Source organism: Schistocerca serialis, chromosome 11, assembly GCF_023864345.2.
Source record: "Schistocerca serialis cubense isolate TAMUIC-IGC-003099 chromosome 11, iqSchSeri2.2, whole genome shotgun sequence".
Taxonomy (NCBI): Eukaryota; Metazoa; Arthropoda; class Insecta; order Orthoptera; family Acrididae; genus Schistocerca; species Schistocerca serialis.
The window spans coordinates 48,201,899-48,224,521 of record NC_064648.1 but is presented as its reverse complement, the minus strand read 5'-3'; the positions used below and the strand labels follow the sequence as shown (position 1 = coordinate 48,224,521).

Below are 22,623 nucleotides of genomic sequence, written 5' to 3'. Positions count from 1 at the left end.
CAGTGTTTATTCACATTGAACTGTTGACTTTTCCAAAGTTTAGTGTAGAACTGTACTCGAGGAATTTTCCTTGAGAGAAAGGTTGTCTGTTGTTACCTGAATTACTTTACTGTTACCTAGTGCTGTGTCAGTTTTTCCACAGAGTTGCTTAGACTATTTGTCTGCAGTATGCTACTCGAGGAGGAGTAAAATTAGTGAGTGACCGTAGGATTGAATTTTTGAATTTTTTATTGAAGAAGAATGCTAATTATTACTGGAGAAGTTGTTTCAGTTCTTTTTTGCAGAGAGTCCGTTTGAGTGGCTGCCTCATGACAGCAACTCCATCAGCCTCCTCTCGTTTTCATCACTGGCGATGTCCAGTGCTGTCCGACCATCACTAGCTGTGGCCCCCTTGTCAGCTCCCGCCTCGACCAGCACAGCCGCAACTTCTGCGTGGCCATTGGCTGCCGCCCAGTGCAGCGGCGTCCACCCTCTGCCATCCCTGGCGTTGGGATCGGCAGTCGCCCTCAGAAGCAGCCTCGCCACAGCAGTGCCGCCCCACATTGCAGCCATGTGCAGAGGCGTCCTCTGCCACCAGCTGTCTCTGGCGTCCACCCCCGCCCCCGCCTCCACCAGCAGCCACGCCACCTCGACGTCTCCCCTGTGCGCTGCACAGTGCAGGGCAGTCCACCCCCACACACCGCCCCTCGCCTCCACGTCGGCCCCCTCGGCGAGCAGCGCCCTCAGCTCCCCCACTGCCCCCTGCTCGGCCACCTGGATCAGCCTGCTGCATCTCTCCTTTGCAGAGAGCCTCCTGCACAGAACACAGAAACTGCCACACTTTGCTACAAACACACACACACACACACACACACACACACACACACACACACACACACAATGAAGAAAACTGCAAAAAAAAGGTTAAAAATGGTTCAAATGGCTCAGAGCACTATGGGACTTAACATCTGTGGTCATCAGTCCCCTAGAACTTAGAACTACTTAAACCTAACTAACCTAACGACATCACACACATCCATGCCCGAGGCAGGATTCGAACCTGCGACCATAGCGGTCACGCAGTTCCAGACTGAAGTGCCTAGAACCGCATGGCCACACCGGCCGGCGAGGTAAACCGCCACACGAGGAAATAACTGTTGTGAATGCAAGTCTGTCCTGAAACAAACCTACAGATTCCCCCTCCCACAGTACAAAACAGTGTTCAACTCTGCATATATTAAGCTACAGCAGATTTGCTCAATCCCCCTTAAAAAAAATTTTCATTCATTGTCCATTAAAAGTTGAATTATACAACCTATGAATGAATTAAGTTGTCACGTTTTGTCTCACTCATTCCTGGAAGTCAACTGCTTTGATCTCACTACGCTGTAGCTAATGAGTGACTCACCTCAACTGCAAAACAGGCTTGTTACAGATAATACTACTACTCTGTCTGCAGCTTAACTACCACGTATCACACTCCATCTCAAGATTTTCAACGAGGCACTTCCGTCATACAAAGCCAAAAAAATTCAATCCAATTATCGGTCCATTTCTTGACACAGGCTCAGAGATACTGAAAGTTTCTGACACACAGACACACCGAATGGTTTAACACATCTCAGATATAAATAGCACCAAACTGGCAACTCTACACGCATAAAAATGTGTGTGTGTGTGTGTGTGTGTGTGTGTGTGTGTGTGTGTGTGTGTGTGTCTGTGTCTGTGTGAGAGAGAGAGAGAGAGAGAGAGAGAGAGAGAGAGAGAGAGAGAGAGAGAGAGAGAGAGAGAGAGGGAGAGAGAGAGAGAGAGAGAGAGAGAGAGAGAGAGAGAGAGATTTTGTGCGCCTGACAGCATACGCAAACGTATTTAACATGTACTATCATGCACAAAACTACCTGAATCATCAGAATTTTGTTTTACCCGATTTGTATGCAATCCACATAATACACGTCCTCTGCTCTCTTTTCAGTAAAGTCGTTTCACTATACAAAATGGTTACTCCAAGGGACCACAAGAGACAACTGCTCTGTGTGACTACCAGTTTAGATGCAAATTAGTACTACGATAATGCAAATATCAGAAAACATGGTATTAGAGATTACACAGCCATTACGATTGTACACGCGAATTCATTACATAACCAACGTTTCAAAAAGCAACTTTCACCTTAAAATTGTAGAACAAAAATTTTGTTTCTGAATTACACTCTCTGAATACAATCCAGCAGCTATTACTCCTGTTAACAGTAACATGAAATATGATAAATATGGTTTCAGTCACAAGTGAGGAAGACTGCCCATGTGTAAACTTGAAATGACATGACAAAGTTTTCTGTTGACCGGAGATTCCAACCCCGGACTTAATCTGACACTTAGGTAAGCACAATCAAACATTAGAAATCGTCACTTTTAACCAGTAGCGCGATGATAAACTTAAATGACGAGATGAAAATGTTTTACCTTACTAGGGTTCGAACCCTGCACCCCACAACGTTCACTTCTAGTCAAGTGCAGACTTCACATATCGGTTTACTTACACAGCAGCGAAATGTGCATATGACGAAACTATCTGTGCTGACTATGAATCTAACATTGCACACATCGTTGTTGGCTACATACAAAGAGACGTTGATTATCGAATTCCTTTTAACCGGGAGCTGCTAGCTGAAACACATGATATGACGAAAAGTTCCATGTTTGACTTGCGAGTCGAAACCAGTACCCATAATTATTGTTGACAAAGTCCGGAGAATTGTTAAAAACCATAGTAATTTGTCACATGTTCTTTTGTGTGTGCGTATGAACTTGAAATGACAGGCCAGGACTCGAACCCAGACGCGTGTCTTTTGTGAAGGTCTTGAGGACTTTGCAGTCATGCAGAAACAATGAAAGGGCGGAAATGTATCATCTCAAAGGGATCAAACCTGACGAAAAGGGAGATTTGAGTGCAGCACCAATATTTTCCACATCTCAAGCTCAAATGCAATAAGAGTCAAGTACCGTGACATTGCACGTCGATTGGCTCATTGATTAAAGAAAAGAAAATATCGTTTAAGAAATGCACTTGGTGATAGAGTTTCGACCTGGCATAACTTTCGCCTCTGTACTGACTCTCCTCCAGGTTACCAGAGGTGGGAGAGATGCTGCTTCTGCTTGTTGAAAATGATTGCCTGGTGTCAGAAACGAACCCAGATGTTGAGCCTAGGTAGCTCGAATCACTTCAGCTTCTTTGACTGATACCTTCATGGAAGTGATGGGAATCAAAGCCACTACGTGCATACTAGAAACTGGCCGCCTTAACAACTTTTTTCAATTTTATTTTTTAACCACTACAGCATCCTGTTCTCTACACGATATCTTCCATTACAAAGCTTTACTTTTTTATTTTTTTAGGGTGTCAGTGCTAGGAAGGTGGCGACAAAGAGGGCAGGGGCCAAGAATCCACAGACTTGTCTGCCGTGCCGCCCTTATACCTGTCTCAGCTGTCCGCTCTCTCTGTGATGTACCGACATTCTTTTTCCGAGAGTCACTGGTCAGCACCAGGTAGGCGGGGCCAAGGAGGCCAGCAGTTGAGGACTCCGAGGCCTGCCCACGATGCATCCCCCGTCCCTGTCACCGAGGCGATCCAATATTTTCGTGGATGATTTTTTATTTTTTTTTATTTTTAATACTTCATCCGGAAGACCATGTCTGCAAAGAAACTATCTCAGCTGTGAGCGACGACTTGGAAGTTACGTGTTCACGGTTGTTTTCGATTTATTTCGCAGTATCTTGTAAGTCGCCCAGTGCGTCATTTCCTGAGGTATGTTTGCCAAGTTGGTCTTCTGTTATCTTCCACTCGCTGGAAGCTCCATGCTGCGATTTCTGAATGTAATGCATAATAGTAGAAATCAGGACAGTCCCTTCTTCTGGTTAAAACAAGTTTTGGCGTACAGAATTAGGTAAATAACATTTATTAAAATGTACGAAATCTTCTCTCTTGAGGACAAAATTGTCCTATGAGATTCCTTCAACATAAAATAAGGTACTCCTGAGCTACGTATTTTAGAGTAGATTTCTGTTTCCATAAACATAAATAAAAAAAATACCGTTTAAGAAAAAAAGAGCTTTAGGACGATTCGTTATGTTGTTCTTGTATTTACGTCTTTTCCTATTCACTTTGCAGACTGTTTCACGTAACTATATTAACTAAAAAGAATTGCGAAGTTTCTCTTGTAGTTTTTCGCCTCAGCGAAGCACACGCGGGGGGGGCGCGCCACCCCGTGGTCGGCGCCACGTCCGCTTGCGCCCGGCGTGCGTGCGGCGCCTCACCCAACGTCTGCTCGATTTGTTTCCCTCTGTTACCAGGTAACACGTTGTTTGTCCTTGTGGCCAGTTTACACCATTTCTTCATTGTAGATGGACATGGCACATCTATATGATCCAAAAAATTGGCAGGCGTGGTATTGGGGGTAGTGTTCGTGTTATCGTGGCCAACATTTGTCTGATAACTCACTGGATATCCTTCACCTGAGTGCACACAAACCTGTGTTCTTCGATGTCTATCAGGTCGCAATTCTCACGTGTTGGCGAATCACCCAGATGGATTGCCTGAAGTTTCGCTTTGGTTACTACTTTCCTGTTTACTGCCCCGTAGCTAATAGTTTTCACATTTGTTGGTAGGTGAGGAGTGCTGCTGTTTATCCAAATGATCTCCCAGCTGTAGTGCGACTACTTTTTGTGCAGTCACATTTCTGCTTTCGTTTTCCGTTAATTCCACGTATATGTTCCTAACTTTTACCATATTTGACGGGCGAACTCTGGTTTGGGTATAACTGAGTTCGAATTAAAGTTGTTCAAAATTATAAAAACGATTGGGGACGTGTCCTACTTCTATCGGTGGGCGCAAGACAGTGGAAGTAATTTCGTCTGGTAAGTGGGACGTGAGGTTCATGGGTGTCTTCTTCCATAGCTCATATGTTGAACGCATGAAGAGAGTTTGTGACTTTCTCCATACGTATGTGAGATTTAGTCCCCCCCTCCACATTTTCAGCTGTGGAGTTAACGTGTCAAACTTTACCTTGAAAATGTTACCACGAGTTACAGAATGACTCGAAGCTGAGAGAAATCTTGCTGCTGTTTCGCGTGGAATGGGTACAACCTATGCCACGCAGTTGACTTTAGAAACCACATACATACTTGCAAAGCTGGCCTTTTGGATATCGTCAAGTCTTCTCGCGCTATGTTCTCTGACGCTAGCTGGCACGCTGGCAAGGATTTTCCTAGTTCGAAGATGTAGTACGATTTATGTTATACCTGTAGCCGATACCCAAGATTTGCATTTGGATGACCACACTGAGGTCTCCCATGTTTTGCAAAGATATTCCACGAGTGATTTAGTGTTGCTCAGCTTCGCACTCATGCAAGTTCGTGTTTGCTGATTACCTGCAATGCCTTCTCCCAGTCACTTTCGCCGGTGATCACGAGACCCACAAACGATACTCTGGCGCCGGCCGCGGTAGCCGTGCGATTCTAGGCGCTAAAGTCGGGAACCGCGTGACTGCTACGGTCGCAGGTTCGAATCCTGCCTCGGGCATGGATGTGTGTGGTGTCCTTAGGTTAGTTAGGTTTAAGTAGTTCTAAGTTCTAGGGGACTGATGACCTCAGATGTTGAGTCGAATAGTGCTCAGAGCCATTTGAACCATTTTTTTGATACTCTGGCCATGTATGTGCAGCCCTCGTAGCTCTTTCTGCAGAGTGGCTAGCAGAGGTCCAGTGGCAATGGCAAACAAGGCCGTCGACATAGGACAACCGTGTCGCACCCAACTTGTGAACCCAAGTTGTCTGGTTAGCTGACCATTAATCGTGATTTTTGAGGTGCTGTTTTTCGAGTTGCTGTTCTTCAAAATTCTACCAGCGATGTCGGCAAAACACTTGGGAAAATCCAGTCATTGTTTCAAGAAGGCACTGATGGCTCACCTATCGAAAGCATTCTCAAAGTCGAGCGATGTACAGCGCACTGAAAAAATGGCTCTGAGCACTATGGGACTTAACTTGTGAGATCATCAGTGCCCTAGAACTTAGAACTACTTAAACCTAACGAACCTAAGGATATCACACACATCCATGTCCGAGGCAGGGTCGAACCTGCGACCGTAGCGGTCACGCGGTTCCTCCAGAGTGTAGCGCCTAGAACCGCTCGGCCACTCCGGCCGGGTACAGCGCACTGATGCGTGGGAACATGTGTCGTAGCTAGAACGTGTCTATATTCACAGACAGTTTGAATGACTGATCTGTGTCTACCTGCACTAGATTCATATGGGCCAGTTATCTCATGCATTGACATTTTGACTCTGCAGTCAAGAACGTGCACTACAATTTTGTAATCACTATTCAGGAGGGTAACTGGTCTTAAGTTTTTTACTGTGCACTGTGTGGCTGTTTCGGAACCAGCACCACGATTCCTTCAAAAAATTCCTTTGAAATTTTTCCGTCAGAATTCATTATTTCATTACACCCTACAACCAGTTTTTGGCTTCCACAACCTGCTATAAGTCTGCCGGGAGGCCCTCGGGCCCCGGCAGTTTCCTTTTGGGACTCTGCACAGCTGTGGTTCAATAGAAGTTTTGTGAGGATGGACATGGTCTGTTTCGAGAATCTGCTGTCTCCAACAGAAGATGGAACTAGCAAGTGCAATACAGTCATGAGGGAGCCTATCTCACCTTCTCGAAAGTAAGAATTAAATCATATATTTGTATGTTTTGTGATCATACCAACCTAGATCACTTATAAAATAGCAGTACATGCCCTGTTATGTTCCAGCCTGGTTGTAACATTACGTTTCCTGGCGACTGGGGAATGATTTAAGTGTCTGGCTTTTAGTCACATAATAGCACAGACCACCATTTTATACGTTGTTGTGGGTGTATGCATTGCAGTTTGCAACACTTTGAAGGATTAACTATTTCTCGCATAATTTCTAGTTCAGATACGAGCATATCTTGCTAGTGGTGAAATAAACCGACATTGTGCTTCTATATGTGGCTAGAAAACAGCGTGATATGTGCTGAGTTCGGAACGCAGCAGGTGAATACTTTGTTGTAAAATCATTTAAGTTTCATCATCCCTCTACTGGTGAAAAATTTCGATACATCAAATTTTATTTTGCTTCATTCACAATCTCTGCCCAAAACAAAACTTTATGCCCCATCATATCAAGTTTTCAAGCTGTTACATGTGGTTAAAATGATAGTTAAGATCTCTCGTGCTTTGTTAGCCGAGACAGTAGTGAGTGGATTGGAGTCCTGGGTCCCAGTCCAATACAAAACCATGTAGTCTGAAGTTGAATTTTGACTTTGGAAATGTCATTTATTTTAATGAACTTGAGCTTACAAGCACTGACGACTGTCACCTCTGGTAACAGATTTTCTGATATTTACGTTATTGTGGAATTGGTTTTCATATGGACTATAACCGTATAGGGCAGTTTTCTCTAGTGGTCTGTTGTAGTAATAACATTGTGTAGTGAAACGACTGTATCAGAAAGAGAGCAGACAAACTGCAAGACCGTTAGGTTATGTGGCTGCATAGAAACCAGGTGGAACACAGTTCAGGTCATTTGGCTTCTTCTGAGCATGATAACACATGCATATAAATTGTACAGGCACGACACTCATCTGGTTGTGAAAAAAATTTTAATGTTATTAATGTGATACTTCGATCATCAGACAGCATTCACAGCGTGTTTTAAAACCTGGCCTTTGAAAGGCACAGATAACGAAATGGTTGACAGTGTGTTTCAAAGGAGGAGAAATTCAGTACAGCAGGCAGTGCAGCAAGGTGGAACTAGTGACTTGACAACAGAAAGAGGCTGTGGCAGTGCAACAGTTACTCGTCATGAAAGTATTACAACATAAATCTAAATAATATGGTTGACAGAAATTTAAGTATTTTTCGAACGAGGGTCCTCCCTTTGTAGGCACACATGAAACCATGAGGCAGTTAAAGTAAGCTATGTCATAGCCCAGTCACGGAAAAACAAACACTGATGTACTGATGTGTGTGTGTATAGAGGGGAGGGGTTATGAGCAATGTTTGTGACTGATGATGTATTAAGTTGTGCTGTGGACTTGATACTGAAATAAAATTAAGTTTGTCCTCCATATGCAGTAGATGTGAATGGTAAATTCCATGAGAACTGATGTCTAGAAGGCCTGGCATGGATACAAGGGGAGGAGGATGAACATGGGATCATGAGACATACTCCCTGAAAAATAGGAAAGCACTGTATCACTTCACTGTATGAAGTAAAAAATAATTCTGCTTGCATGCCGTTGTATCCATCTTATTTTAATTATTATTAAAATTCTAAGAATTTTAGTGTGAAACTAAGTATAATTTTTGAGGGGGAGGGAGAGTGAAATCAGTGAAAGACCGCGGCAGCTCCAGAACCAAACATTGTATATGTGTCTGCAACTGACACCCATTAGTGTGAGAAGTATGAGGCAGTGGCTTGGGTTAGGATCACTAATTACAGCATGGATCTAATACACATCAACAAGAGAACTTGTAAAATATGCACAAATGGTTCTACTGGTGTAACTGAACTTTGGTAATGTAGACGTATAGTTTTTTTCAGTAGCTGTAAAATTTTACCATGAGTGAAAGGTCTGTCGTAGGTTTGTGTGTAGTGGATTACGGTGTGGGATTTGTTCAAAGTATTTTCATTGGGGGGAATGCAGTGGGGAAGCCAGTGGTCATTTTAGCGTGATTTTCTCCTGGGAATGTAGAATCTGTAGTAGAAACAAGTTAATAGAGGAGCAGGACCGTAAGATCTGTGCCCTTCAGGTCCAGTTACAATGCGCAAAGGAGGAACTAGATAGGTTGAGGAGGGTGAAGGGTGGTGGGGAATGGGAACTGGCAGTTGGCAAGAAGGTAGCTAGGAAGAGGAGGTATTCAGACAGTTTCACTTTGCATACATGCAATAGATACAACCAACTGTCAGAGTTGAGTGGAGAGGAGAGGAGCCTCGTGTAGCCGTAGATGTAGGTAACTTGCAGCAGTCCTCAGCAATTAGGAGGCCTAGGTTAGTTGCAAAGTCTAGCAGAAAGAAGGTTCTGCTGCTAGGTAGTTCCCACGGTAAAGGTGTGGGCCAGCAGTTGCAGGAAGTGTTGGGGAGTGAGTACCAGGTCACCAGCATTGTGAAGCCTAGTGCAGTAGTGCAGGGTTGGCTCAGGTGACTGAAAGCATAGGGGAGTTATGTAAGAATTTTACGAAAGAGGATCAGGTAGTGATAGTGGGTGGAGCAGGGAACAGTCTCGATAGGGACGGGGAATATGATGTCAGTGGTGACTTGGTTAAGACAGCTACTCAATCTGGTGGCACTAATGTGCATTTCGTGCAACTGTTTCAGCGTCATGCTCGGCCTCACCTTAATGCAGCTGTTAGGTGCGTTAATGTGGGGCTGGGGAGGGCACTGATGGTGGAGGGCATGGATCACATCTCAGTGGTGCCAGTTGGGTCTATCAGTAGATGGGGTTTCACTAGGCATGGCCTGCACCTCAACAGGTGTGGGAAGGGGAGGCTGGCTAATCTTATAGGTGACAGTGTAGTGGGTGGTGGTGGTGGTTGTGGTATCACTCATGGAAAAGTTCCTGTAGTAGTTGGTGTTAGAGCTGCACCTTTTTTAGACTGAAGTCAGCTGATAGGTATACCTGCTTAAAGGAAGTGCCTGTAACTAAGGGCTCACCTCCAGAGGATGTAATGTTTCCAAGTAGAGAAGGAATTAGCATATTTCATCAAAATATAAGAGGTATTAGAGATAAAGTTTGTGAACTGCTAATAGATGTTAACTCTGTAATTATTGGTATATCAGAGCACCACTTAAATAATTTGATAATTCAGAGGCTTCCTTTACCAGGCTACAGATTAGCTGGCTGTTTCTCAAGGAGTTTCTTGCGGGGTGGAGGAGTGGCTCTGTACGTAAAAAACAGTATTTCATTTGAGTCCATAGACGTATCACGAGACTGCACTGAACAGATATTTGAAAGTTGTGCAGCATTAGTTGAATTTAGTGAAACTAAACTAATTGCTGTTGTTTATAGGTCCCCTAACTCCAACTTCAAAGCAGTTTTGCTTAAGCTAGAGAGGGTTTTTGATTCACTTTGTCGGAAGTACCAGAAAGTAGTTAAATGTGGTGACTTCAGTATTAATTTTGTACATGATTGCGCAAGAAAAAGGATGTTGGTAGATCTCCTAAATTCATATGATCTGATGCAGACCGTGTTTTTTCCAACTAGGGTGCAGGGGAACAGTAGCACAGTCATAGACAATATTTTTATGCATTCTTCATTACTAGGTGAGAATTCGTTTAGTAAAAGGGTGAATGGCCTTTCAGACTGTGGTGTCACCGCCAGACACCACACTTGCTAGGTGGTAGCCTTTAAATCGGCCGCGGTCCGTTAGTATACGTCGGACCCGCGTGTCGCCACTGTTAGTGATTGCAGAACGAGCGCCGCCACACGGCAGGTCTAGAGAAACTTCCTAGCACTCGCCCCAGTTGTACAACCGACTTTGCTAGCGATGGTTCACTGACAAAATACGCTCTCATTTGCCGAGGCGATAGTTTAGCATAGCCTTCAGCTACGTCATTTGCTACGACCTAGCAAGGCGCCATTATCAGTTACTATTGATATTGAATCATGTACTGTCAAGACCGACGTTCACCATTAACGGATTAAAGTTAAGTATTCCACCAGCTACATCCTTTTTTCTAAATTGTAATTTCCTTGTCCTGTTCCAGACCTCACGCCAGCCTGCGTGAGCTAAAACGCGTGCCTTTCGGACTCCTTCTAGTAACACGGTGTTGGCTCTCCTGCCAACCGAAACACAGACCATAATGCACAAATTTTAACACTAAAAGGTTTTTGTACTCAAACCAATGTCGTATTTAATTACAAACTACGTAGGAAAGTTAATCCAACAGCAGTAGAGAGTTTTGCAAAACTTGTCAAGGAACAAGAGTGGTAAGATGTTTATAGTGCCGATAATATAGATGATAAATAGAATGCTTTCCATAACACATTTCTCATGCTCTTTGAGAGTTGCTTTCCATTACAACATTCTAAATGGGGTACTAGCAGTAATGGACAGTCCGGTTGGCTGACTAGTGGGATAAGGATATCATGTAGAACAAAGTGGGAATTATATCAAAATGTTAGAAGTAGTCACAATCAAGCTACAGTAGCCCGCTTCAAACAGTATTGTAAGGTGCTTAAAAATATTATTAGCAAGGCAAAAAGTATGTGGTATGCAAATAGAATATCTAATTCACAGGATAAAATTAAAGCCATATGGTCAGTTGTGAAGGAAGTGTCTGGTCAGCAGCACAAGGTTGATGATATAAAGTCAGTTCGCAGTAATAATATTTCTGTTACTGGTAAATCAGATATATGTACAGTATTTAACAATCATTTTCGGAGCATTCGCGGTGAATTAAGTAAAAATTTAGTTTGTACAGGAAATCATATAAATTCCTTAGCAAATGCCTTTCCGAGATTGACGTCTGAAATACTCCTCTGTGATACAGACAAGAGGCAGATTGAGTCAATAATTAAATCACTGAAGACTAAGGACTCTCATGGTTATGATGGAGTGTCTAGCAGACTATTAAAGTACTGTGCTGCACATGTTAGCCCTGCATTTAGCCATATTTGTAAGTTTTCCTTTAGGAATGGTTAGTTTCCTGAGTGATTAAAGTACTCAGTAAGAAAGCCGCTTTATAAAATGGGAGAAAGGGATAATGTAGATAATTTTAGACCTATTTCTATGCCATCAGTGTTTGCAAAAGTTATTGAAAAGGCTGTGTATGTAAGGTTAATTGGTCATTTTATATCACACGATTTGCTATTAAATGTACAGTTCGGCTTTAGAAGTCGTTTGACAACTGAAAATGCTATATTCTCTTTTCTCCGTGGGGTGCTGGATGGGCTGAACAAAAAGTTTCGAACACTTGGCGTATTTTTTGATTTAACAAAGGCATTTGACTGCGTTGATCTCACAATATTGCTCCAGAAGTTGGACCATTACGGAATAATGGGAGTAGCTCACAATTGGTTCACCTCTTACTCAAGCAACAGGCAGCAAAAGGTCATTTCTCACGATGTTTATAATGGCCATGATGTGGGATCTGAGTGGGGTACTGTCAAGTGGGGGGTGCCACAGGGATCAGTGTTGGGGCCGCTCCTGTTCCTTATTTATATAAATGATATGCCCTCTACCATTATGGGTAACTCTAAAATATTTCTGTTTGCTGATGACACTAGCTTGGTAGTAAAGGATGTTGTGTGCAACATTGACTCAGTTTCAAGTAGTGCAGTACATGACCTCAGTTCATGGCTCGTAGAAAATAAACTAATGTTGAATCACAGTAAGACTCAGTTTTTACAGTTTCTAACACACAATTCAACAAAACCTGACGTTTTAATCTCACAGAACGGGCATATGATTAGTGAAACTGAACAGTTCAAATTCCTAGGTGTTCAGATAGATAGTAAGCTGTCGTGGAAAGCCCACGTTCAGGTTCTCGTTCAAAGACTTAATACTGCTATTTTCACTATTCGAACGGTATCGAAAGTGAGTGATACTTCGACACGTAAATTAGTCTACTTTGCTTATTTTCATTCACTTATGTTGTATGGTATCATGTTTTGGGGTAACTCTTCCCATTCTAGATGGATATTTTTGGCTCAGAAACGGGCGGTTCGGGCAATATGTGGTGTGATTTCACGAACCTGTTGTCGACCTCTGTTCACGAGTCTGGGTATTTTGACACTGGCCTCTCAATATGTATATATCTTATTGTCGTGTCTTGTTACCCAATATTAGTTTATTTCCAACAATAAGCAGCTTTCACTCGGTTGATACTCGGCAGAAATCAAACCTCCATTTGGATCGGACTTCCTTAACTCTTGTGCAAAAAGGTGTGCAGTATACTGCTGCATCCATTTTCAATAAGCTGCCACTCGAATTCAAAAATCTTAGCAGTAATCCACGCGCTTTCAAATATAAACTGAAGAGTTTCCTCATGGGTCACTCCTATTCTGTCGTGGAGTTCCTTGAAAAATTATGATTCTCATTGTATTGCTGATAGCGTTTGCTTAAACTTATGGACTGATTTGCTTTCAGGTTCATGAACATTTATTTTTATCCATTATTACTTTTATGTTGTATGTTCATGTACTGACACGTTCCATGACCTTGGAGATTTGCTCCTCAATTTGGTCCTACGGAACTTGACATGTAAATAAATAAATAAATAAAAATTACTGTTAGTAAAAATATTACCGTTTATAAAAACTTTCTCAAACTTAAGAGCCTGTGTCATTTCCCACAGGGTGCAGAACGAGTTTGGAGTGATGTTTTAAGTTTTTTCAAGAACATAAATAACAATTCTAATATGTTCATTATTTCAAACATGAATTTTCATGTTAGTCTTTATTGAATAAAAGAAACACACTGAATTATTTACAATACTGGCTACAAGTTCATTAAAACTGGTTCACGGAATGCACGTAGTGTCATGTCAAACAAGATTTCCAATATGCAAATTGCACATAAAATACTACATAAGTATTAAAACCTAGCTGAAAAATAAATGATAATTTATCAGTGTTAATAGCTATTAGACTTGTATGGACATATGTTATTGTAAGATAGTGCAAAAAGAAAGGAAACTGGTTGCAGAGCCTCATTAATGCTCACCAACTATCAGAGGTGGAAAGCAACAACAATAGATGGGATATATGTATATAATGTCATAGTGAATGTCACAGTAGAATGAAAGTCTGTAGTGTTCACTGGGTGGCTATAGTAAAGCCATAGAGCAATCAACAGGCAGACAGGGGAGGGATACTTGTTCATGGAAGACACAGTAAAACATGGTATTCTGTGTGTCACAGAAGGGAATGTATCCTAGTACCACGTGAACTTTATGTAAGGGCTGAATAGAGAGGAGAACAAAATGAGATGGGAAGACTCAATTTTATGAGACCAGCCAGAACCGCCATGAGGATTGGCTCTAGTCTCATGAGGTGACCTCACGCTGCAAGAGGTGTGAGCAGCCATACACTGGAGCACCGATGCTTACTTCACCTGGTCTTCTGAACATCTTCCATACAAGCTCTGACAGCAGACCATTATTATTTTTATGTAACGTGCCTTTAGATCAATTAGAATCTTCCATGCAGAGTTTGGATTAGGAGAGAACGAAGAATTATGTTGGGTTGGTTACTGATATATGGCTTGAACATAGAAAAAAGTGACAGACAACTATGCAACAGACAAAGCTGTAGTACTGAGGTGTGAATAGTGATTACTCTGATAGTCTGCTTTACTACATGAAGAAAATTCCACAGGTCAACACCAGCAATCTAAAATTATAAATATGTTGCCGCCTTTCTATAATCATTCTGCAGTACACTACCTTGCTCTAGGTGTTGGTTGTAAGTGACTTACTCGGTCTCATCTTTATGCAGTGTGGCACTATTCAAATGTGTCTCATTGTCATCTGCCACAGAGGCACTGAAGATGTTTAAACGCTACTTTATGTGAACAGGCTTACAGCAACCTGTACAGGCTGCCGGCTGCAAACTACACACATCACAGTGTCTGAGCCCTTGCTGGGCAATACAGCTTTGTGCCCACAGCAGAATGGGCCATGCTCTATTCGCACAGTGAGTGTACCATTTCTACTGGCAGTTGATGCCAAAACCTGAACAAGCCCTTTTTGTAAGCTATCATGAAACGACTGTCTACGATGGCGTATTTTATGGCATAGACACATCTAAAGAAACTCAGTGGCAAAAATTATAGAGTTGGAAATACGCACACACACATCCAGAACTGAGAGACACAAGTGAGTGGGCTGTCTCACACTAACCTGATTTTTGGTGGTGGATCGTACAGCAGCGAGCTCACTTCGATCAAGTCTTGCGGCTGCTTCCACATGGCATCCGCCCACCCCTGAGTGGCCATCACCTCACGGGTTCGTGTCTTCATAAATTCGACGGCGGCCCGCCTGAGGTCGCTGCAGGAGTGGCGGACTGCGAGGGCGGCTGCAGCTGCCGCGGTCTCCACAGTCAATTGAGCGGCCACCTGCCGCTCACACTGCGCCTTCAGCCCCGACACGCCGTACTTGTCCGCTGCGGCCAGCAGCTGGCTGGCCATCGCGGGCAGCTGGGGGGCCCGCAGGGTGTACAGGTAGGAGACCAGCTGCCTCAGCACGGGGCCCCCCACGTCGGCGATGCTCACGACACCAGTGCTCGCCTCGAGGGTGTCGTGGGCGAACATGGCGGCGAACACGGGGCTCCTGTCCACCAGGACGGCCCTGTGCGCCACCAGCCGCGTCTCGCCTGCCACGAGCGTCACCATGGCGTCGTCCCCGGCGTCTAGGAGGGCACCCAGGTCCACGGCCACCGTCTCCGTGACGTCCTTATCTGCTTCCATTGCTGACGATTCTGAAACACGACATCATCAAGCAGTCCTTTCAGCTTACAGGTGACTGTCGATACTTCTACCGGAAACAGACACACCTGTCTCCAGCGACACTTTCTGTCATACTGATGCCATTGGTGAATAACTGCAATTCTTTAATAATACCGTTTTCAAGAGTTTTTTTCAGCTCATTTTATTAGGAGAACAAGCTCCATAAGCGGCAGGGGAGCGCCACTCGCGGGCGCGGACCGAGAAGGGAACACCAGGAGGCCACCACCGCAGTTCGAGGCGGCCAGAGCGGGCGCGGACGGAATAGGGAACGTCCAGAGTGGCAGGGGAGCGCCACTCACGGGCGCGGACCGAGAAGGCAACACCAGGAGGGCACGACCGCAGTTGGAGGCGGCCGGAGTGGGCGCGGACGGAATAGGGAACACCTAGAGCGGCAGGATAGCGCGACTCGCGGGCGCGGACCGACTAGGGAACGGCAAACAGAACACCAGGCACCGGGCAGACAAATGTGCGACCCGGTCCAGCAAGCAGCCAGTCTCAGGGAACACCTGATGAAGACGTCAAGTGATGACGTCGAAATATCGCGTTTGCAAGACGCTGATATCCGGCAGAAAACCCGATTTCCACGACATTTCATATAGATCACTGTTATACTGAAAAACGCCATACGAACTAACGTGACAAATTTTTAAGACACTGTGAATGGAGACGACGGAAAATTTTCTATTGTAACACCCCACCCGTTGCTGGCAGGATTTTGCATGTGTGTTCGACCCTGACAAACAACTTACAGAGAAATTGGGCGTGGAACTGTACGCAAAAATGGATAAAGCTAGATTGAAATGTGGCCCTGTCACCCCTAATTAATCTGCGGTGGTAGTATTGGCGACAAATCACACCTATTTTTACTTCCAAATATGAATGATCACAGACACTTAGGGTGTTCAATGACACCAGACACATACACAAAAATAAAATAAAGCGAAAGAGTGAATTCAGGATCAACTACTGAAAGTAAAGGCTCTACTGAATCACAATAATTTTATTCTAACCTTCAGATCAATGCTGAATAAAACACAAAGAACAATTTACAAATTACCCTCCTCACTAGCATTGGCAGTGAACTGTGTTAATCGGTCCAAATGCGATCTCTCATAACTTGGCTCACCGACTGACATCGACACAAAACGCAAAATACGAAGAACCTCTACACCCCAAAGTATCGTGAAGCCTCTGTGGGAACAGCAATTGCACGTGATCCAACTATTTAACGTTACTCCTAACACAGGCCGAAGCGGGAGCGATCTCACCGTAATATTCCTGTTGCAGCGGCGGTCTCCGACGCCGACGGCGCGGCCGTCCGATCGGCGTGTGGCGTCTCGGAAAGTACACTCCTACAATACTCGGACAACAGACCGCTGTCCGTAAACTTCTCTAATTACGACAGTCTTCCCCGCACCAAAGAGCTGGCGCGGCTAACGTCGTCTCAGAACGAGAGACCAAGACGGGAGACGACTTGGCTAACGTCCTCTCAGTACGAAAGCCCGGAACGGAAGACCTCGACAGAGAGTCGAGCAAGATCGCTCTTCACCTCTGTTGTCCCACCTCAACTTTTACCGAGCCAAACACACCGCGAGACAGGCTCAAAATACCCATTTTGCATGTGCCGCCCAATGTATGGCCTGGGAATCTAAAGTTTTTTCCAAAGCTAGAGCCACACGTGCAGGCAAGAATAGTTTTACTGGAATTTTTCTCCTAAGAAACCACTCGAGATTTTCCCGGCAAAATTCCCCGTCGTTCCGAACGCAGACTCCTGTATTGAAAGTTGTTATTCTGAACTCCTGGCCTGCACCATTTGAGTTACTCGGAGGCGTAAAATTAGTGGGACATAGGCGAGGGCACGCGCAGGAAAGCCTGTCCAGCTACCCGCTGCTCTGTTTTGGTAAACACCTGAGCATCTGCAGCCTCAGAGGCTGGCGGTAGCTGTGGCCTCTCTAAACTGATTACAGAACTTCCCCAGTTAACCATTTCTGCCGTCAGGCTGCGGCCTTCTGCGGCTAGGCGGGGAGGTAGCCGAGCTCTGTCTCGCATACTGCATTTCTGCAAAGTTTTACGATTAGAAAAACGCGTGATTCTCACTGAATTACCTAGCCTGCGTGCCGATGTGTTTCCACATACATTTCTTACACCGTATTTTAGAGTATTTACCAACTACTCATCTCCAAAGCGACAGCGCCGCCGCTCTCAGTCGTTTTTATTGACGTCAAGTGCTCGCAAAGTGATTGTAGTCACGTTAAATGGACTCCTGTAAGGTGCAGGACCGATGCCACCTGACAGTATCAAATAATGTTAAGTAAGTTTATGCTAAAAGGGAAGTTAATTCGAGTGCAAATCAAAACAGTTAATCACGTAAAGTATAAATAAAATATCATAAAGTTAAATATTTATTTCCGAAAAAAGTACAATTCGAAAGTGTGTAATTTGGCGATTGGTCAGTCATGAAAAGCCCGGGCTAACGCGGGAGGATAATGTATTTCTATTGGCCTTAAAGAAAACTGATCAATCAGAAAGGTATATTCTTCGTGCGTCTTTTGTCTTGGATACAGAATGCTTACGCCAGTCTAGGGGAGTCGGAGTCCAGCCTTTCAATGGTACGGTTGTGTGTAGTATGAGCTCCAAAGGAAGTTATAATTTGCCAGTTTTAGCTGTGGTACGTGACTCAAAAGTGCTTTAAAGTGATGGCAAATGTATTCTGTTCTTTTTTTTTTAGAAAGTACGGATTTTGTAAGTAATTTTGTGCATGAGAAAAGACAAATTCCGCTTGGCATATTGAGCAGATCGGTGACCGAAACCTTGATTGTATTAGATACCGATGAACTTAATAGTGTGGTGAGCGTTATCGTTTAAGAGCAATTCTTACTTAGTAGCTGTTCAGATTTCGGGACATACGTTGCCATAGACTTGCTAACGTGAATGAAAGGATTAGTGCATGGCTGTGTTAGGATTAGCACGGGCTTCGCAGCGAACTTGTAATTCTAACTTCAGATTATACCGAAGTTTTATGAGTACTTCTACCTTTCACTCAAAATTAAGACCTTTTCCGAATTCTTAGAATAGCTACATTGTATGCAGCAGCCTAGGGCGGGTCGCAGTACGGTAGGTTTCTGCTCGGCTTTCCTACCAGCGATCTGCTGCAACGAGTTCACAGGCAGGTGCAGGACAGAAGGAACCGTGCTGCCGCACATGGTGCATAGGCCGGGAAAACAGTTAAAAAGCCGTAGTACATTGAATCCGTGGTTGAGAGAAACTTTGTGAGAGACCTGATAGTGAGTGATAATGAAAAATTTAGTAAATTGGTACATGCAGAAGTTTGAATGGAAACCGTTTCAAGTTGCCAGACATACTTAGAAGAAAGATGTTGAACAGTCACAATAACAACGAAGGCACATCGAAGCAGCAGACGGCGTCACAGCGGTATCAACGACCAGCGGTACGGCAGGGCCGCGGTGCCAACTTACACGACGAGCGGGGACCCTGAAACTGGTACGGCAGACGGAGGAGGTCGGACTCTCAGTTTTAGCACGCCGAGGCTGCATCATTCAACGAAAGGTAAGTTTGTTACATTTGTTGTGTGTGTGCGCGCGCGTGCGCGTGCGCGCGCGCGCGTGCGCGCGCGCGCGTGCGCGTATTGAAAGACTGAGTAACATGGAAAGTGAAAGATTTTGTAAATACGAAAAAAGAGGAAGGACTTTCATTCAGTGTAAGTGCTTCGCAGACCAGCAAGCTTGAACAGACAATAGCGACCGATAAGCTACACACATATTATATGAAACACTAATAATCTTTCTCAAATCAACTGAAATCTACCCAGAGTTAATTTGCTAAGGTTATGACACGATTCATACGACATTGCTGCCATTTCGCTCTACTAGCAGTTATAATGACAACTAAAGTACAAGAGAAGGTTTTTGACGATGTTTGTTATTTACGGACAGTGGAGTAGAATCTACTTTAACTATATCAGTTAATGTAACTAGTGGAGGTAATGTAGATCCTGAAAGTGACATTAAGTATGAATTCGGTAATGTCTCCTACATCCGACATCATTCTCACTGCAAAGACCGACTTCTTTGGGCGCTTCATCAATTCTGTGGTATGCCCTTCCTAATCGAAATCGAGCAGTTTTCCAAATCTCACATTAACCTTGGATTAGCGTACTCACACTTTCCCCAATACACCTATCTTGTACAAGACAGGAGTAAACGAATCTGTCACATTACGTATATGTTTTTTGTTCTATTACAAGGCTTTACACTTATTCTATTAAGTGAGCAGCACAAGAAATTAAGCTTCGAATTTAACCTACAGTATTCAGTTTACATGTTACTTCGTACTTAAAAACGCACGTTGTTAACATTTTACTTCAACAGTGCAGGCCGGCCGTTGTGGCCGAGCGGTTCTAGGCTCTTCAGTCTGGAACCGCACGCCCGCTACGGTCGCGGGTTCGAATCCTGCCTCAGGCGCAGATGTGTGTGATGTCCTTAGGTTGGTTATGTCTAAGTATTTCTAAGTTCTAGGGGACTGATGACCTCAGATGTTAAGTCCCATAGTGGTCAGAGCCATTTGAACCATTTTTAAACAGTGCTGTGGCGAAGTTCCGCCTACTTTCTGTTACAGCTGCGAGGATAATATTTCCAATAGCGACAGATAAGCTACACACATATTATATGAAACACTAATAATCCTTCTAAAATCAACTGAAATCTACCCAGAGTTAATTTGCTAAGGTTATGACACGATTCATACGACATTGCTGCCATTTCGCACTACTAGCAGTTATAGTGATAACTAGAATGATGGATTCCAACCATGTCGTTATTTAACTTAACCCCGTCGCCGTATTTGGTAGTGAAAAATAACTTGACAGTTATTGATAACCGCTAAAAATAATGGTTATCAAAGAATAACTGGAACCGTGATAACGGTTACTCCAGAATAACCGTTTGGCCCACCAGTAGTAAGAAGTGTTGTCGGTGGGCGCGTAGGAGGGGGCAGAAGTAGGGGGAGGGGAGGGGAGGGGAGAGCTGCCGGCGGCCGACAGGTGGTGGGGGGAAGGCGCGGTGCGCGGCGAGGTCTGCGGTACACGGCCAGGGCAGTACTGTGTGGTCGTGAGTGGCGACAGTGCGGTGACATTTGGCGAATACGGATATCCCACGACAGTCCTGTGGGCCCAAACTTGTTATGTGGAGCGACTTTAGGAACAGCCAGCTGCCACAGGCTGCCGACGAGCAATGCCTCTAAGCCGTCGCCACGGGGACCGTGCATCCGAACGTTGAGCGTACCAGTTTCTGACGTCATAGCGTGGAATAGCACGTTCGGGAGTCTATCCGAACGTGCAGACCAATATCTGGCACGTCAGATATTCTGAGCGTGCGTCTGAGCGTTGACCAATGAGATGGCACAACGCCACTTACGTCACACGCACGTCGTCTCCCTTCAGTACAGAGATGTGAGGCGCCATATTGGCATTCATTTCAAGCCTATATGTATAAATGCGGTTTCTGAGCACCATCAAATTGAGAATCACTGGAAAACCCGTTGTTAGTTGTGTGATTCGTTCCAATAAAATAATGACAAACATCGTATTCATGGCAACAGAATTATTGTAACGAGCGTCTTATGAGAGTAGGCTATTTGAAGGCAGCGACACACTGAAGATCCACCCAAAACGCATTGTTCTTTGTACAATTTGTTATAATTAAATTTCAATTAATAACAATTATATACGATTAACGTTTTTAGCAAGGCGTAACACAATATTTTTTAAGAAGAGGAAGCAGTTTTTGGTTTTGCGTAATGAGTAGCGACACTGTCCAGTAATGGGGCTTTGTTTGGGGCGATGGTTCGCGTCTTAACGCTCCCAAAAAGAATTTTTCCTAACATTCGCGTTTTTATTTAGTTCTGATACTTTATTATTAGTGTAATATAAGTATATGCTATAATATTTGATGTTACGTAAATATAAGTTCACCTGTTTTTGAGGGGCAACTTTGTTCGATTGGCTTAATTACAGGACAGCTTGCGCTACTTGTATGAAGATATTTTGTTCCTTTTTCTTTTACACTTCGTAATTCACATGTTGCAAAGATTCTGCTACTGGGTAAGAACAGTGATCAAGTAAGACTGGCTTTGGGGTTTTACTAAAATGAGGGAATGATGAAATAATGTTTATCTTATGCGGAGAAGTATTCCAAATTTGTACCGCACTGTTAGTAATGAAACTTTCATAAGCCTGTCTCCTTATTGGTTGGACATGGTACTTTCCTTTTCGTGGACGATGGAGGAAATGTGCGTTTTAATAGAGCTAACGTGGGAATTTTACGCGCGCCCGTTGAGTAAACAGTGTGATTTACGAAGTAGAAACATCCCTGAAACTGCCGCTGGAGTGCGTTGCTATCGCGTTTACCACGTTGGGGCCCACGTACCGTGTGCACAAGTCGCATCCTTCCTGAGCGTTCAGCAGCACGTCGAACTCGGCACGCTCAACGTTCACGTTCGACAGCACGGTCCGTGTGGCGACGGCTTTACGTCCTACCAGCAGCAACTCACAGAAGTAAGATCCGACCAGTTTCATCTTTAGGCTGTACGAGGGTTGCCAGCGTAGGAGTTTTTCTTAACTGAATGAAGAGGGTTCAGTGCAGCAACTGTTATAGACTAATGTACTTTACCTCAATCATTTACCTAACAGTCCTATCCATTCACCATTACTGACCCCGAGAACAACACCAGTGAAACTATACTAAAATATTGAAAGTGATTCCTTATTTAATTTCGGTAACCAAGATAAACACGTGCAATTTAGAAAACAGACTGCTATTCAAAACCGCCATTTAACTACAGTGAACTTTGTTGCTTTTCAAAGCAACTAGTTAAAGAGTAATGACAAAGTTTAAAAGTATAAATTAAATGCCTCTTCACAAAATATTACCACAGAATGATATGTTTTTGTGTGCGGTGCAAACTCTACTCACATTTCCAAATTACGTCAACAGAGTGTTTACACGTCTAGTTCTGCAGGACCAAACTGAGAAGCTAATCTCCAACGTCATGCAAGGTGTCTGTACATAAAAGTACAACACAGAAGTAATAAGAGTGAAATAAA

At 43.9% G+C, this 22,623-nt stretch overlaps 1 protein-coding gene across 1 annotated transcript; it reads right to left on the bottom strand.

The window, feature by feature from the left end:
• Positions 1-306: 306 nt before the first annotated feature.
• LOC126426423 (ankyrin repeat domain-containing protein 65-like) lies at positions 307-22,079 on the bottom strand. Its single transcript, XM_050088341.1, has 3 exons — positions 21,947-22,079; positions 14,899-15,475; positions 307-793 (listed from the first exon to the last, which is right to left on the bottom strand). The coding sequence occupies exons 2-3, from the start codon at positions 15,462-15,464 to the stop codon at positions 307-309; spliced, it is 1,053 nt and encodes a 350-aa protein (XP_049944298.1). The 5' UTR covers positions 15,465-15,475; positions 21,947-22,079.
• Between the last annotated feature and the right edge of the window lie 544 nt (positions 22,080-22,623).